Consider the following 16,150-nt stretch of genomic DNA (forward strand, 5'->3'; position numbering starts at 1 on the left):
TTTTGCGGTCGAATCTGCAGCTGTAGCACGGTTTCTGATATGTCAACTATTTGCTAGCGAGTGCTAATGTTTTCCTTACTTGTACATCTTCCAGGTCACTGACATTATGACCTTGCTGAACTTGCAAGTTATTTGCAACCATTTGGCCAAGTAACATGCCATAATGGTAACAATTGTCGTGCGTCCCATGAAGTGACCAGATCCTGCTCCATTTCTTAAAGTTTCTTAAAAGGTACCTGCTGGCTGGTGGCCAGAAAACTATTTTAATCTGTTTCATCTAAATAAACACTTTATTTTTGTCTAGTTTCCTTTCTTCTACACTTGTAGCGTTTTCCTTGGCCGGTGCAGAACCTGACCGGTTCTCCCTGGGCTAATGCTGCAAAATAAAATAGAGTCGCTCCCATATCCATCCAATGTACAAAGCGACACACAGACAGCCGCTAGCCAGGGGCAAAAGGGCCAAGAGGGAGAGAAAAAAAAAAAGAACTAGTACTAGTAGGACACAAAGCGAGGTCAACAGACCAGTTATTGCTTGGCTTTTACACAGCTGTAGTGTTGTGCTCGTTCTGTATCTCCCATCGCATCTCCCTTGCTGTTCAGTTTGTTGTTCAGATATAGTAGTAATGTAGCAATAATCCAATGTGTTCTGTTTGCTGGGGGTCTTGCCCTAAATGCTGCAGATCGACGAAGCATAGCGGAGCAAGCCATGAAGATCTCACGGGGGTACTGTGCATAAATCTAAGTGGAATCAATGTGTGCACAAGACGTGTCTGATGATGATGGGATGCGTAGAGGAAAACGACACTAAAACGACATGCCCATCACAACTTGACGACGATACAGTTTGTCCGCGTGACCAAAGATTTGTTCACGGTCGATTGGTCACGTGACGGGAACCATTCACAAATGGATACCCTCCTTACGCGATATACAATTTTATTGGTTGGTACATGTAACTCAACGTAATTGAAGGAGCGGAAGATTCTTGAAGCGCAAGCATGCCGAACACACCGAAGAGACGGCAAAATAAAAACAAGAGCATGCTAGCTCGAAGCACATCATGATGCTAGCTCGAAGCACACCCAAAACAAGAGCATGCTAGCGCTAATCTGCCAGGTATAGGCGGGATTAGGGCGATGATGTGGTATCCTAGCGGTGGTTCGGTGGTTGTTATCCCAGAGGACCATGCACAGGATCTCCACGGCAACAGCGGACGCCATTAGCAACCGATCGAGACCGGCTTGGCCGCGCGCCGTAGTGGGGCTGGCCTGGGCGGGGGCGTGCAACGTGGCACCCGAGCCACGCCCGCCTCGTCCTAATAGCCATGATTTGGAACCCCACCAGGAGCAAAACACAAGCGCCACAGCCAAACACTGTGCACGGGGAGTACCAGCGATCCCGATCGCTCGACGGAGCTCTGCCAATGGCGAGCCGAATGCATGCGAGAATTCCCCATCAGTCTCGGCGTGTCAGTCAGAAAAGTAAAGGGAAAAGGAAAAGGAATTCGACTGAGAGACGACAAGCGAGGGTGAGTGAAGAAAAGACGAGACCCTGACGGGTCGTTGCATACTTGCATCGCATCGTATCTTCCATTTCTAGCCCTTCCCCCCCGGACGGGTGCGTGGGTGGGAGTGCGAGTAGGGCCTGCGACGTCCACGCTTCCACAGCCCGCACCCGCCTGGTAGCGTTGCCCAACTCGACGCCGGCGACCCCGACCGCAGCGAGGCCACCACCACTGCTCCACTAGGCGTAGGCGCCGGGGAGAGCTGACCTGATCACCTGACCCGTAAGCGGACGAGACCAGCCGTGCGGGTGGGGAAACGGGAATCAAAGCGTTCGTCAGGTGATCGGGGAGCGAGATCGCGTGCGCGCGCAGGCGCACCCGGCACGTCCGGTCCCCAAGTGGCGCGGCAGCCGTCACCACCGCGCCACGCCACGATCCGGCGGGCTCGCCCCCGAGAGGGAAGCCGCGATCCGGAGCCGTCTCTGATGACGACGCGGGCGCGCCGTGCGCCCGGACCACGCCCTTCTCGCCGGGGAGGGACGCGACGCGAGGCTGGAGCTCGATCGGCAGGTGCGCGTGTCGGGGTCACCTCCTCGGCGCCCGGTGGTTGCCGCAGCGGCGTGCCCGCAACCGTCTGACCGGGCCACGCCGTGCACTCGAGCAGTAGGCGCGACGTGCTGGGCATTGTGAACTGCTCCTCTTCTCCTCCTCCTGTACCTGGCCAAGCGGGTTACGAGTGCTCACAGCTCACTAACCGTGATTAGAAAGGCTATGGACTGGGAGCCATGACGAGCTCCCACGTGAGCTGCTGCCGATCCGTGATAATCAGAGCGGCGGCGGAGGGGTGCGTGGCCGTGATAATTTCGCCGTCCTGGGCGGCACCGGGGAGAAAGGAAACGAAGTCAATCCCAGTCCCAGCAGCTGGAACGCCAAGCTAGCAGCGGCAGGGCTTTCAATGGCGTCCGTAAAGCGGCGCGATTAGGGCTAAGCTGTTGCTTCGTGCCCTCGCGAACGGCACTCGACGCGAGATGAATCCCAAGCAAGGACGCGATCGGGCAGGTAAAAGGCAAGATATCCGGTGCACATGGGGTGCCTTGTGCACGTAAGCACATGGCCTATCCTGACCATTCAAGGAGCATCCGACGGCAGCTGCAACATTTACACTTTAGACCCCCCGCATCTGTCCTTGCTGTGCGAATTTATTTTTCGAAAAGGCCTCCGCGTTCCTCTTCTCTCCCAAAGACAGGACACAACATGGCCGAGGGCGACGGGCGCCGGCACAACTTCATCGCCGGGCGCCGCCTCCGTCGTCGCCAGGCGCGCCTCCGCCAGGGCCCTCTCCGGCCACCTCCTTCCCCGGGCTCCGCCATCATCCGGACCAAACGCCACGGCATCACGCACGGCTTGCAGAGGGCGCAGCGCCTCCGTCCTCGCCCGCCGCGCCTCTGTACTTGCCGGTCGCCGCCACCGCTCGGACGCCGCGAGGGCCGTCGCACCTGGGCACCGGCCTGCAGCGCCCAGGTCAGCTCGCAGCTGCCGCGCCCTCCGCCGCCGAGCTGGAGCCGGTCCGGCCAGAAGAGATGGTGCGCGACGAGGACAGCGATGAGAACCAACGACGAGCAGAGAACGGCAAGGAGGCCGGCGCCCGCAGCTCGTGTTGGCTGCTGCCCACCAGCTGGTAGACCCATTGGATGTCTTAAGAGCTTGCTGCACACGCACCGCCGGTGGTTGAGCTTGCTGCACACCGCTGGTGGTCGAGCTTGCTGCCCCCTCTGCTTGGACTAGCTTCACAAAGATGACTTTCTTTTGTGCATTTCAATGAACTTCAGCAACAATTTTGGGTGGATTTGAACTGTAATTTTAGTAGCTTGTGATTGTAAAATGAACGTGTGAGGGAAGCTTGTAAATGATGACTGAATTTGTGTCATTGCAGGAAAGAAACCATGCTGTAATAGAGGACTGAAACTGGTTGTACAGACTATATAGATGACTGAAAACTGGTTGCGTAGAACCATGCTGTAATAGATGACTGAATTTGTGTCATTGCAAGAAAGAAACCAGAAATATAGAAGTTAAATTGAGACAATATTCAGAAGTCAAATGAGGCAAATGTTTGAAACTCACTTCTCACTGACATGAGTCAAATGAGTTGACATTCAGAAGCTATAATTCAACTAAAATTAAGATCATCATTCAGCTTACAAAACAGAAAAACAAAACAGCCCCAAATTAAACTACTAAAGTGGTTCCTTCATCAAATTCTTCGCATTCTTTCCTTTGCGAGCCTTTGGCAGTTCTTTAGCCTTGATTCTTTTACATCTCCCCTTTGATCGAACATCATTTGGCGGATGTATTTCTATTTTTTCTGGAATTTTTCTACCAACAAAATTCTCATATTCTTCCTGTGTTTGTGGCATCGTGCTAAGTGCAATGTTGCTGAAAGAACCTTCTATGTTCAGCACACTTGAAACTAAAAAATCCATGGTCTCGTTTGAACTCTTTGCCCTTTGAATGAAATCTTCTAACTTGTTTCGCACCATTGATATCTTTTTTCTTTTTTCAACTTCAATTGGATCCATGGGCTTTTCATCCAATAGATTGCCTTCCTCATCGTACACAATCTCCCTAAGATAACGTATAGAAAAAGATGGTCAAGTAAGATGTACCAAAAAAGATGGTCAAGTAAGATGTACCAAAGAAAATATATAGAAAATATGATATCTTTTACCTCTTGCATCTTACTTTCCATCTGTTCAAAATATAAGATGTAGGTAGTTCATATAGCTTTTCACCTCTTAATGTCAAAATAATATGACGGCATGGAATTCCCATCTTTTCGAATAACTTGCACGAACAACGACCAAAATTATTTGATGTGTACCACTCAACCACTCTATCCCTATCCGACCCATCATTGATTAGAACTAACTTAGCATCATCTTGTTGTGTAGTACCTAGAACAGAACAATGATCTCTAGCAGCAATCACTTCTTGTTGAAATATGTAGAACACATTATGCGTGTACAATATGCTTCCTTATTTTTCAACAGCCCATGGGGTACGTAAGAGAGGTGTGGTATGTATACTAACATGATCAGCCTTTAACTCCTCATGTCGTTGGCATTCCAAGGCCGTATCAAACCTAAGCCAAAACTCAATAAAACATAATTTTCTGTGGATAAAGCGACTGAAAAATGAATTGGCGCTTTCAGACCTTGAAGTAGTTCTTAGGAGTCCTGCAAGTGGTATATCCATAAAGAACGCTGGAATCCATGACTCTCGAATTTGATATCTATTAGCCAACCATTCATTGCTCTCAAAACCATAAGCAGGTATGATAGCATTCCACCGCGTCTCAAACTCTTCTCTAGTTTCTGAATCCCATACACAAGTTTTCAAAGCAGCCCAAAACTGCTTTGTCTTGATTTGTAGGAGGACCAACCTTCTCAGGAAATTTATCCAAAATGTGCCACATGCAGAACCTATGAATTGTGTTTGGTAGAACAGTTCTAATAGCTGATTTCATGCTAGCATCTTCATCTGTTATGATAAGCCTTGGTGCTTTTCCTCCCATTGCCAATGGGAATGTACGAAACAACCACTCATATGACTCAATCTTCTCATTTACTATGAAAGCAGCTCCAAAGCAAACACTTTGCATATAATGGTTCACGCCGGTAAAAGGTACAAATTTCATATTGTATTCATTTGTGCTATATGTTGCATCGACTGACACTAAATCACCAAAATGATTATAATTCTTTCTACTTGTAGCATCAGCCCAGAATATGTAGAGTAACTTTTCATGCTCATCCACAACAAAATCATAGAAGAAGGCAGAATTTGCCTCTTTCTTCCTCTCCATTTGTGCCACAAATATTTCAGCATCCGCATTCTTTATTTTCTCCCTAAGTCCCCGGTAGTAATTCTGCAAGTCACGCTTCATGCAACCAATATTATCAAAACCATCACTGACTTGTAAAAGTCTATATGCTTGCGAGGTACCAATACTTGCTTTGTGACATGTGAACAAGGTCGTTTTGACTCTTTGACTGATTGTACGATTGGATCGAAGAAAAGGAATTTTATCAGGTGAAACTAGACCATGGCTATGCTCCTCAACAAAAGAAGCAATATAGTACCTATTCTCCTGATTCAGCTTCACATATATACGTGCATTGCATCCACATCTTGACTCTGAGTGCTTCTTTTGCATGTTCGGCTCAGCACGTCTCTTTGAGAAACCTTCCCTCGAACACACAAATCTCTTATTTTCAACCACATCACTCTTTTTGGTTTGAGCTCCTACACGAACCGAAAACCCACTTTCATGTGCATATATCTTGTAGAATTCTTCCACTTCATCAAGAGTATCAAATAACATTCCAACAGCTGGTTTCAGTCTCTCATCCTTGCAATAAGGTACAAACCATGACGACTGCAATGAGAAATATAAATAAAGAATTAATATCAAATTGTGCAGCTTGTGACACTTATGAATGATGAATAAATTAGAACAAGAAGAAAAATTGCTCACCGATGTTGAGCTGATTGGATCCTTTTTAGGTGTATTCAATCCCTCATAAGAATCAGCATGATGCGGAGCTTCAACAAGGTTATGGACAGGAAGGTCGATCTGCATGGGTCCACCATCTTCACCAAGCACCGTGGGTTCAAAGGGATCATGGCCTTGAATGATGACATCATCTGGAACTGCTATGTCTTCCGGACTGCAACCACCAGGGCCAGCCACCCTTCACGCGGCCATGGCGTTGAGAAGGTCCATCAAGCCACCACGGCCAGGGCATGTCGGTGCTGCCATGCCACAGCGACGATGGAGGCAACACGACAGCGAGGGTGACAGTGACGGCGACGGCGTCCGGCGAGGGCGCAGGTGGTGGCGCTACCGGAAACCGCGGCTAGGGCATTGTGGTGGCGGCGGCGGCCGGCGAGGGCGCATCTGGTGGAGGCGGCGGCGTCCGGCGAGGGCGTGGGCGACGTCAAGGGCGACGGCGACGGCGTCCGGAGAGGACGCAGCTGATGGCGGCGGCGGCGATCGCTGTGTCTCCGTGTACCAGCGAGAGAGAGGCACGATCTTCCTTCCAGGAGAAGGAACGTTGCTCTGTCCTGTCTTTGGGAGAGAAGAGGAACGTGGGGGTCTTTTTAGAAAATAAATTCGCACGGCAAGGACAGATGGGGGGCTAAAGTGTAAATGTTGCAGCTGCCGTCGGATGCTCCTTGGATGGCTAGGATGGGCCATGTGCAGATGTGTACAAGGCACCCCATGTGCACTGGATATCTTGCCCAGGTAAAAACCACTTTCCCCAGCAGGACGGGTTTCCAGACAGACAGCCCATGTGTGCTCGTGAGGTGAGACAGCAGGCGCTGGTGGCTCCTGTCCTCGATCAGCTCTTCACGCTCGGCCGTGTGCGTGTGGATGGGTTCACGGAAACGCTTGGGGTTTTCAACGACTTCCACGTGGAGCGCCACCCGGGGCGTCAAACCGTGTGGCCCCCCGAGCTAGATTACCTGACCGTTGCGTGCAAGAGCCGAGAGCGAGAGCCGCCGGCCGCCGTCAGAGCCAGCTAGCCGGCCGCTAGCCACCCAGGCAGCAGCGCCAGCAGGAGTCGACGGCGGCTGGTGCTGCACGGGGCACCGGAACAGTGGTAGCGCTGGGACGGGTGGGCGGTCGCCGTCGCGCGCCCTGGCCTGCAGGAGAGGGAGGCACCGATCGCGAGCCGTGGTGTGGTGGGGCGCGCCCGCCCAGGGAGTCAGGGACAGGGCCGGGGCACCCTGCCGCCGCCACGCCAGGCACCGTGGGCGCCACGCCGCGATCCCCTGTCCCCGTCCTGCCCGCCCTCTCCTTTTGCCGGGCCCCATCCCGCCATCCCTCCTCCTCCTCCCACTCACCTGACACCCCAGCCCACCGGCGCGGCCCACCAGTCGCGGCCGGGCTCCTCCCCCGTCGTCGTCGCCGTCGTCCTTCGCCACCGCGGCCGCGAGAGCGACGCCTTCCTTCCAAGTTCCATCCATCTTCGTTGGCTTGCTGCTGCAAGCGCCGTACGCTTCTGTTCAGCTAGACCTCGTCGTTGCCAAGATCAATGATCCGGTGGCACGTTGAGCTCACCTGACAACTTGACAAATGGCTGGACCTTAACCTTGTCGGCGGCGGTTACAGAACTGTTACGTCAGTCAGGTGAGCCGTGTGTTAACACCCACGCAGAGAGGCTGAAACTTTTATCTTTTTTTTTATATAAAAAAATTGTTTATGAGAGAGAGCCCATCACTTGCGTTGCGTGCACCAGACCGACAGATAGGGTTCCTCATTGGAATTAGCAAAGCATGTGGAAATTTGACGGATGTTATCGGCACCTTGCAGCAGCAACCTAACCCCATTGGAGTAGGAAGCATGCAATCCTGAGGAGACCGTGGTCCTAAAAGGCGCCATCAAATCATCCTGCTCCAGAGACTTTCTTTCTTCTGGAGTGATGAAACCTCAAATCTCTCCGCTTGGATTATTCAGATTTTTTTTTCACCTTCACCACCTACCTAACTTGAGTGTGTACCATGCATGTGGATGTGTGATGGATGCAGAGGATGAGCTGATGCAGACACCAGCAATTTTTACATTTTGGGTGGCCTGTGGGCCCGGGTGGGCTGAGCTGATGGCCAACAAAGCACACACTAGCTAGGGTCATGATCATGGCCAAGGTAGTACTTGGCCAGATCGTGTAGTGGTTTATTAGTAGCTTAAGCACGCTCTGGTTTGGGGCTAATTGGGTCATTCTCTTACTCATGACCCATGCATGTGGATGCCCTTGCCCCACCTATCCACATTAGTGCTGAAAAGATGGGAGGTTAAGCTGCTGATGCTACTCCTTGTTGGTTGCTTGCTCTTGTGGGGCTCCTTCCACTCGCTAGGATTTCCTGGGTCCTAGATGACATCCTCCCTACCCCTGCCAAGCTAGCTTCCGACCTGTGGCATGCTGTGCTTCATCGAAAAATTAGAAGTGAAGCAATAGAAACACGACAGGTAAGAATCACTATAATGAGGGATCGAGTTGGGAGTATTGTTAGTTATGGATTATGGTAGCGAGCACCCTGTTTGTGGGTACCAAACCGAATTATTTCGCCACATTAACAATGTTAATCTTGGCCCGTTAATTATCATGTCGGAAATCTGTCTGAAACATACTACAGTGTGAGTGATGAGCCATACAGATTAAATACAGGTCATGTGAATCCAAAAATCATATGTAGAGCACCTAGCTTTTCATTTGGTCCATGCAGTATTTATTTGCAGATGGATGAGCACCCTCGACCTTTCGAGTGGCGCTTGTTCAGAAAGACATACTACATGACCACGTTGGAAATCGTATAAGCAAGTTTCGGACATAATCGACTGCATCTGAATGACAACGACTCCTCGTTTCGTATTGGAGGGTTCAGACTTCAGACCGTGCTCATTGCTTGCACGAACACGCTTCTACACTGCGATATGCTAGACTCGTGTCACTTCAACTGGGGACAATGTTATCTCCTGGCTGTCAATTTCAAAAGGGATGTCAAAATTGGACAATAAGACAAACACGAATGGGGTGTTTGGTTCCGGATACTAAAATTTAGCCCTTGTCACATCGAACCTTCGGATACTAATTAGGAGAACTAAACATGAGATAATTATAAAACTAATTATACAGATGGAAGCTAATTCGCGAGACGAGTCTACTAAACCTAATTAATCCATCATTAGCACATGTCTACTATATTGTCAAATCATGGACTAATTAGACTCAATAGATTCATCTTGTAAATTAGTCTCCATCTGTGTAATTAATTTTATAATTAGTATATATTTAATACTCCTATTATATCAGTAATTAGACATTCGATACGATAACATAGGAACTAAAATTTAGTCGGTGGAACCAAACGCCCCCCCCCCCCCCCCCAAAACTTCTTTTTTTTCCCCCTGGTCATTCCAGACTACTCATAATACTATACTTCTAGTAAACAAGTGTAGCACTATACTGTACTATCCTGTCCTGATCCTTGCTCATGAAACACAGCTTCTAAATTTTGAAATTTGACGTTCTTGATGTGGCTCCATGCATAGTCGTCCATATGGTAGGAGGCCGGAGTGCAGTTAAATCGTGCCTAGCTAATTCCGGGGAGGCAGGAACCAAAGAACCGCCTGTCTTGCACTGTTGCGGGAGGAGGCGCTCCACTGCAATGGATGACGCCGTAAAGGCGAAAGCCACAATAATAGCGCGTAAAAGAGAGGCGCCGGGCAGAGTGGGATCATATCATATGGGCGGTGATAATTCGGAGGCAGGCGCACGGACATGTGCATGATGAAAGGCCAAGGCAGCAAGGCCGGCGCGTGCGCTTCTTGCCCTCTTGCCTTCTTGCTTGTGCTGGCTACTACTATGCACTGCGCCCTGCTGCCCTGCACCCGTACCGTACCGGCCGTCGTCTGAGGGGCACACCAGGTGTCCAGACCAGACAGGGGTCTCCCGTTCTCAGGCTGCGTGCAGAGAGCAACATCGGTGGCACATGTATCGATCTATCCAGCAGTCGTGGATCGGAGCAACCGTCCGGCATTCATCTACTAACATGCATGCATCTGTCAGTGTCTACGCGCGCGACAGTGGCCGATCTAGACCGAGCGAAACGCACAGGGTCGTGCTGCCCACCACGCGATGCTGTACTGCCTCGACGCCGGAAATTAAGCTTGTCTCATAGTAATCTATAGGAGATGGATCGGCCGCCGAGACGACGACGACGACGGCGGCGACGGTGGCGGCCTCGAGCCGGCGGCGGTGGCTCCGACCGTGCGGGCCCGCGTGTCGCCGCCGCGCGGCTAGCTAGCGTATACTAACGTGGCGCGGCGCAGGTCGTACGACGCGGAGTTACGCGGCTGCTCCCCCCGTGTCTGTGGTCCTGCTCCTGCCGTCGCGTCGCCCGCGGCCGGCCAAGGCCAGGCGCGTGCGGCGCGCCTAGCGACGACGCATTGCGGCCTTGCCTTCCCCTCACGTGTACAGAGGCCGCAACGTGACATGTCCCTCGCTCCAGGACACGGGGCCAAACGCTCCTCCATGCGGGGCAGGAGGCACGGTGACCGATCAGGTAGCGATGAGCGAGGAGTGAGCGAGGGAGGCTCGTCGCCAGACAGAAAACCACCCCCCAGGCTGCAGATTCGGATCAGGCGCGTCATGTCTCGTCTCGCTCGTCTCGTCTCTCTCTCGACCTGGGACGTCATGCTCGCTCGCTCACCGAGATGAGACAAGCAGACAAGAGTGACCGTCAAGCTGATGCTGTTTAGCTGCCGACCATGACAAATTACCTCCACTTACGCGTTGAGTGTATAAGCATGTACAGACCTTCTAGTTGTAGAGAGACTATATGCCACTAGATAGTGAAGTGTACTGTGGCCTAGCTAGTACGGTGTACCATACGCGCCATCAAGCAGCATTGTTCATATCTCGCACAGTTGGGCGCAGCTTTCTCGGATCTGCACAAGGCTCTGGGCCAGCTCTGGCGCAAGCGTACAAACCACTGGCAGTAACAAAACCTGCAGGCTAGAACTAGAAAGAGCTGGCTGCAGTGCAGGCGCAGCAGCTGGGTATGCCTGACGGTGCATACAATTACTGCAACGTCAAGGTACCCAAAGATAGCCAGGTCCATTACCCCATATATGTTGGTGGTAAAGATGCATATGAATGGCCGGCGCGGCTGCAGCGATCCCGATCCAGCACTTGGATCTTTCACGGTCAGCAGTAATGGCATGCACTTAAACTGCAATATCTCATGAACCCAGGACAAAGCTTGAGGTGTACACTAAAGTTGAGGGGGGGGGGGGGGGGGGGAGGAAACTGCTCCAAGGCCCTTCTTGAAACGCAGTAACTTTTGCTGGCCAATCTGCAGCATGAGAAGCAGTAAGAATTTCACTACTGTATGCAGAGAAGATGTTCATCTATGCCTGCAATAGCAGATAGTGACCTCTGTAAATCAGCTCAACCCTTTCCTGTGAAACTGATCCGATTCAATGCAGATGCAGCCGCAGCTAGCCGCACGCCCCCTCGCGATCCGGGCCTCCTCGGCAGAAATGTCAAAGCGGAAGCGGAAGCTCCTAGCGCCTAGCACCACCGCACGGCTCTGCTCAGAGGAAGGCAGAGGCAGGCAGCGTCGCCGTCCATCCCCCCATGCCCCATCACTCGTCTCTGCAGTCTGCACCACAGCCCGGCCGGCGACGAGCCCACCCCACCATTAAAGCGGCGCCGTCGCCGTCGCACGGAAGGCGGTTGTGCCTGAAGAGCATTCTACTTCTGCACACGCCGTATTTACATCGTGCTACCACTATACTACTTCTCTACACCTACTCAGTACAATAGTATATAGCATTTTGTTTGTGGATCACGGGCCGTCCGTGCCATCAATTCTTGGCCCTGCGCTCTCTTCGTCCGACGCATGCTCCGGAGTAACCATGGCGGCGGCGGCGGCGAGGACGGCGGCGGCCTCGTGCGCTTCACGCCGCGCCCGCCACGCCGTTGATGCCAAGTCGGCACGCCACTGCCCATCTGGAGGCGAAGGGCGGGTGGGCCTCGTGCCCTTGTCTTGATCCAGGGCCTTAATCAATAGGTTGCTTTTGCTAGAAGCTCCTGATCTAACCCCTCGAGGCTGACCACGGACAGCGACGCGCGCATCATGGGGTTCAGTCAGGGCGTTCACGGTCAGTGAGCAGAATTATGAGAGCGAGCTCAACACTTGACCTGGTTGCCTGGTGAATGGTCCGTCGCTGGGGGCCATCAGACCTGTCCATGGAAATGTGGTTTGGGTTGTCACTGCAGAGAGGATCATGATTCGTGCATGCAACAGTAGGCATCGTCTGGATCGGCCAGGATGAGAAACTTGCCAAATTGCATTGACGGAGTTGCAGATCGTCGCAACTGGGAGAAGTGGGCTCTGTGACTGTGTGCTTTCGTTCAGAGAGGCCCAAAGAGCAAAGTCAGAGCGGCTATGGTCCAAAAGACCAATAAAGAGCATACAATCCTATCCGATAATTACCAAGTGGAGAAAACTCATGATTGTAGTTTCACCAAGAAAACAACACTCGTACAGTGATATGCTATCGCATTTCAAGGCAATAAAGGTTGAAATCAACAGGGGAGGTGCGAATTCCGTTTCATTTCAACTGGACCCAAGGGAACTCCAAGGAAAAACAGAGAGGTAGCCCAGCAGAACAAGCAAGGCTCTCACAACATTATAGGACAAAATCCATATCTTTGACATCTACACATTGGTTTATAACGACAAATTCGCCTTCCACGGTCTCATGTCACTGACACTAACAGGCGATTGCCGACACAGATGATAATTCCAACTCATGGAATAGGCTAAGTTACCATATTGCCCAGATACTAGCCCATCAGGATCACTAATAACAGAGACAGGATCACTGAGAGAAGAACAATGTTGAAAGTCACTCATAGCTCTAGGTATTCATCACGTCCTTTTAGGAGACAGTAACACCATCAAGCTCGGCCTGAGCTACTGCTGCACCGATTGCATCGATCACATCCATCTTGCCCTTGGTCACTGCTTCATCCATTGGAGTTTTCTCATGGCTGCAGAAAACAAATCATGCCATAACGATGCAATCATTGCTCAGCTAAATTTAATACATAGTGATCAGAGATGCCTTCCTGACGATGTCGCTTCTTGAGACATGGTCATTTAGATTGAACATACCTGTTCAGAGCACTCACACTAGCGCCAGCAGATATCAAAGCCTTGATTACCTGGGTTAGTTATTTTTCAAAAGCATCAGCATCAGTATGCTTTTAATTGGTACAAGAAAGCAGAGAAGTAAAGCAACTAATTACCTCTATATGTCCATTGAGGCATGCCCAGTGGAGGGGTGTGTTCTTCTCCAAGTTGGTGGCATTAACATTCTGCACTTCAGTTATGCAATCACAAACAGAACCTATGAGTCTAGTTCAGGAGAAAAAAAAAACTTCAAATGGTTCAGGCTTTGCTAGTGGTTAACTCGGCTGTTCCCTTGAATAGGCTTATTTTCTATTCAGGCTAGATTGGTCAGTGGATCTTTTGGCTTTTGGCTAGCTGGTAATCCCAGCAAAATGAAAAATACTTTAATTGACTTTCAATAGAAGTTGGCTTAGCCTTTCCCTAATAAGATAGGAGTACATTCTGAGGGGCTTAGCTTTATTTGAAATCATGAAACGATGACATTTAACCTGGTTCAACACGGTAAGTGATTGTACAAAGTAACTTTCTTACCGCTCCATTTTGAATCAAGTATTCCACCACAGCAAGATGGCCATTGGCAGAAGCCATATGAAGAGCTGACAGTAATGGAGAAAAGGTTAGTTAAACGGCCAAGAGAATAAGATTCGACAATAGTCTTTGATGAAAACAAGTTATCAAGTCTGTCAGCGGATTCAGATGTACTTTAAATATTCCACTTTCACACAGTTTAAGAGTTTAGGCAGTCAATTGGTGATTTGCATCTTGATGATATTGGCTTGTAAGCTCAAGTCACTGAAGATGACTACAAAAGTAGGGACAAAAGGCTTACTGCCACACTACAGAGTACAGATTTAGGAAATCTTCGACCAAGGAGCAACTGCACATCAATTACTACTAACTTCTGACATGGACATATGGTCTTTATTCACCAAATAAATAGGCATGCCACATGGTTCCAGTTTGTTCTATGCAATTGTATGGCAACTGAGCCCGGCCTATATTATACTGACATGATAAAGCTGGGATAAAAACTTCTAAACTGCATAGCAATAGCACTTAGTGGACGAATTCGTAGAAACGAACGCAACCTGTCCGTCCTTGCGAATCTGTTGAGTCCAGTGAAACGCCAGCTGAGAAGAGGGCGACTACATCCTCCAAGTCATCGTACCTAGCGGCCTGGCAAGTTAAAGGAGCAAGTATCCACCTCAGTTTACGGTAGCTCATACGAACAAGCGGATGTAGAACTCGGCGATGAAGGGGCGGGGGAGATGTTGGGGTTTGGGGTTGGGGCTTACGTCGATGAGATCCTGAGCCTGCTCCGCGGTGGTCGCCGCGGCCGCGACGGGGGTCGCTTGCGCCGGTTCCACGCCCATCAGCACACGACGCCAAAAACTGAGGATGATGAAGAGGAGGCGATGCGGCGGTGACGGACGGCTGCCGGCTGCGCCTGATGGCTGATGCTGCGGCCTGCGGGGAATGCGGCGGCGGCGGCGGTCGTGTTTCTTCCAACTTCCTTCCGCTTCCTCTATCCTGGACCGATACCAGGCACATCTCGGCCCACGGCCCAATCCAAGATCTGCGTTTTTGGGCTGACTACGGGCTTTCATTGAGATGGACCAAGGGCGTCTTTTTTTTTTGGCATTTTTTTTCTTTTGTTTTTTGACTGAACCAAGTGATAGATGTCTCTATTTAGATATCATTGTTTCTTTTTCGAGCAACCTACACGTAAATGTGCTATTTTGTTCGGGGAAAATATGAACATATTAATTCTTGCCAAGTCTTTGTACTCAACCGAACAAACATGTTTTCCTGTTCCATATATACTGTACTGCCATGTCACGCATTTCAACATTTGGTACAACGGTGAGCTGGTAACCACATGCAATAGCTGTTTCAAGCATCATTTCAGAAAACAATTCAACTTACAAAGTCCACGGGCTTGGTTCCTTCTTCCAATCTTTAACTTGAAGGGCTGAACAGGTCAAAAACTCGTTTGTCAACCCCCTGGTCCTACGATTGATCCGTGCCGCAAAAACTTTCAATGCACTTCGTAGTCAAAGTTACCTCACACGTCGCTAAGCTAGTACTACAGCACCAGAGGTAAAAACTACATGCGCCATCTGATGCGTTGACCCAACTGCTGCCAGATGTGTAATTCGAAAGAACCATTTCTGTGCTAGTTTTTTTTTCCTTTTCCTATGAGCCGGCTTCATCTCGACGTCAGGGTTGATTGACCAATTCTATGCCATGTGCGTTGCCAAAAATTATTCTTAGAACATCATTCTGTTTTGAAAACAAACACAGAACATCATTCTGAAGAGTTGAGGATGTGTGTGTGTAGTGCAGTACGGTATCATATGAGTACGTTAGATTACTGCCGTGTACAGATGTCCATTCGATATTAAGTAGATCATGCCCTTTTTTTTTGCGAGCATGTACGGTCTATCTGACAGATTTATACGATGGCCAATTTGTTTTTGTTTTTTTTTTTTGGGGGGGGGGGGTGTGGTGGGGAGGAGGAGGGGGATCGAGGAAGAAGCGGATGATCACGATGCGTACTTAGAACGTGCGAGATCTAGTTTGGAGTAGAAGACAACCTGCTCGGTCAACCCATGATCGGATCAGATCCATCAGCACCTTGATCAAGAGAGGTCAACCATCTGTGTCTGTGATAACCTGGCCTACTTGCATGGGACCACGGTTGATGAGCATGGGCGCAGTCAGCTTCGTTCGTTCTTCGCCCAACACCATATCTTCAAGCTGCAGCGAAAGATGGCAGCGACCTTTTCTTCTTTCCTCGTGAGCTTAAGCATTAACTCAATAACTCCGTTGCATCAAGTTGCTTCATCCAACTACGTCAGGCCTTGCGACATGAGA

The 16,150-nt window shown here is 50.2% G+C and overlaps 1 protein-coding gene across 1 annotated transcript; it reads right to left on the minus strand.

Annotated features, from left to right (window-relative positions):
• Window positions 1-12,671: 12,671 nt before the first annotated feature.
• On the minus strand, window positions 12,672-14,770 carry LOC112881586 (ankyrin repeat-containing protein P16F5.05c). The gene is made up of 7 exons (XM_025946356.1): window positions 14,723-14,770; window positions 14,569-14,680; window positions 14,362-14,449; window positions 13,805-13,869; window positions 13,390-13,458; window positions 13,256-13,305; window positions 12,672-13,131 (listed from the first exon to the last, which is right to left on the minus strand). The coding sequence occupies exons 2-7, from the start codon at window positions 14,644-14,646 to the stop codon at window positions 13,020-13,022; spliced, it is 462 nt and encodes a 153-aa protein (XP_025802141.1). The 5' UTR covers window positions 14,647-14,680; window positions 14,723-14,770; the 3' UTR covers window positions 12,672-13,019.
• Window positions 14,771-16,150: the final 1,380 nt, after the last annotated feature.

The sequence above is a fragment of the Panicum hallii genome, chromosome 2 (genome assembly GCF_002211085.1).
Source record: "Panicum hallii strain FIL2 chromosome 2, PHallii_v3.1, whole genome shotgun sequence".
Classification (NCBI taxonomy): Eukaryota; Viridiplantae; Streptophyta; class Magnoliopsida; order Poales; family Poaceae; genus Panicum; species Panicum hallii.

Coding starts and splice junctions, on each gene's coding strand:
- LOC112881586 (XM_025946356.1), bottom strand. CDS start 14,646: ATGGGCGTGGAACCGGCGCAAGCGACCCCCGTCGCGGCCGCGGCGACC. Junction 13,306..13,389: donor GCCTCAATGGACATATAGAG/GTAATTAGTTGC, acceptor TAACTAACCCAG/GTAATCAAGGCTTTGATATC. Junction 13,132..13,255: donor AGTGTGAGTGCTCTGAACAG/GTATGTTCAATC, acceptor TGTTTTCTGCAG/CCATGAGAAAACTCCAATGG.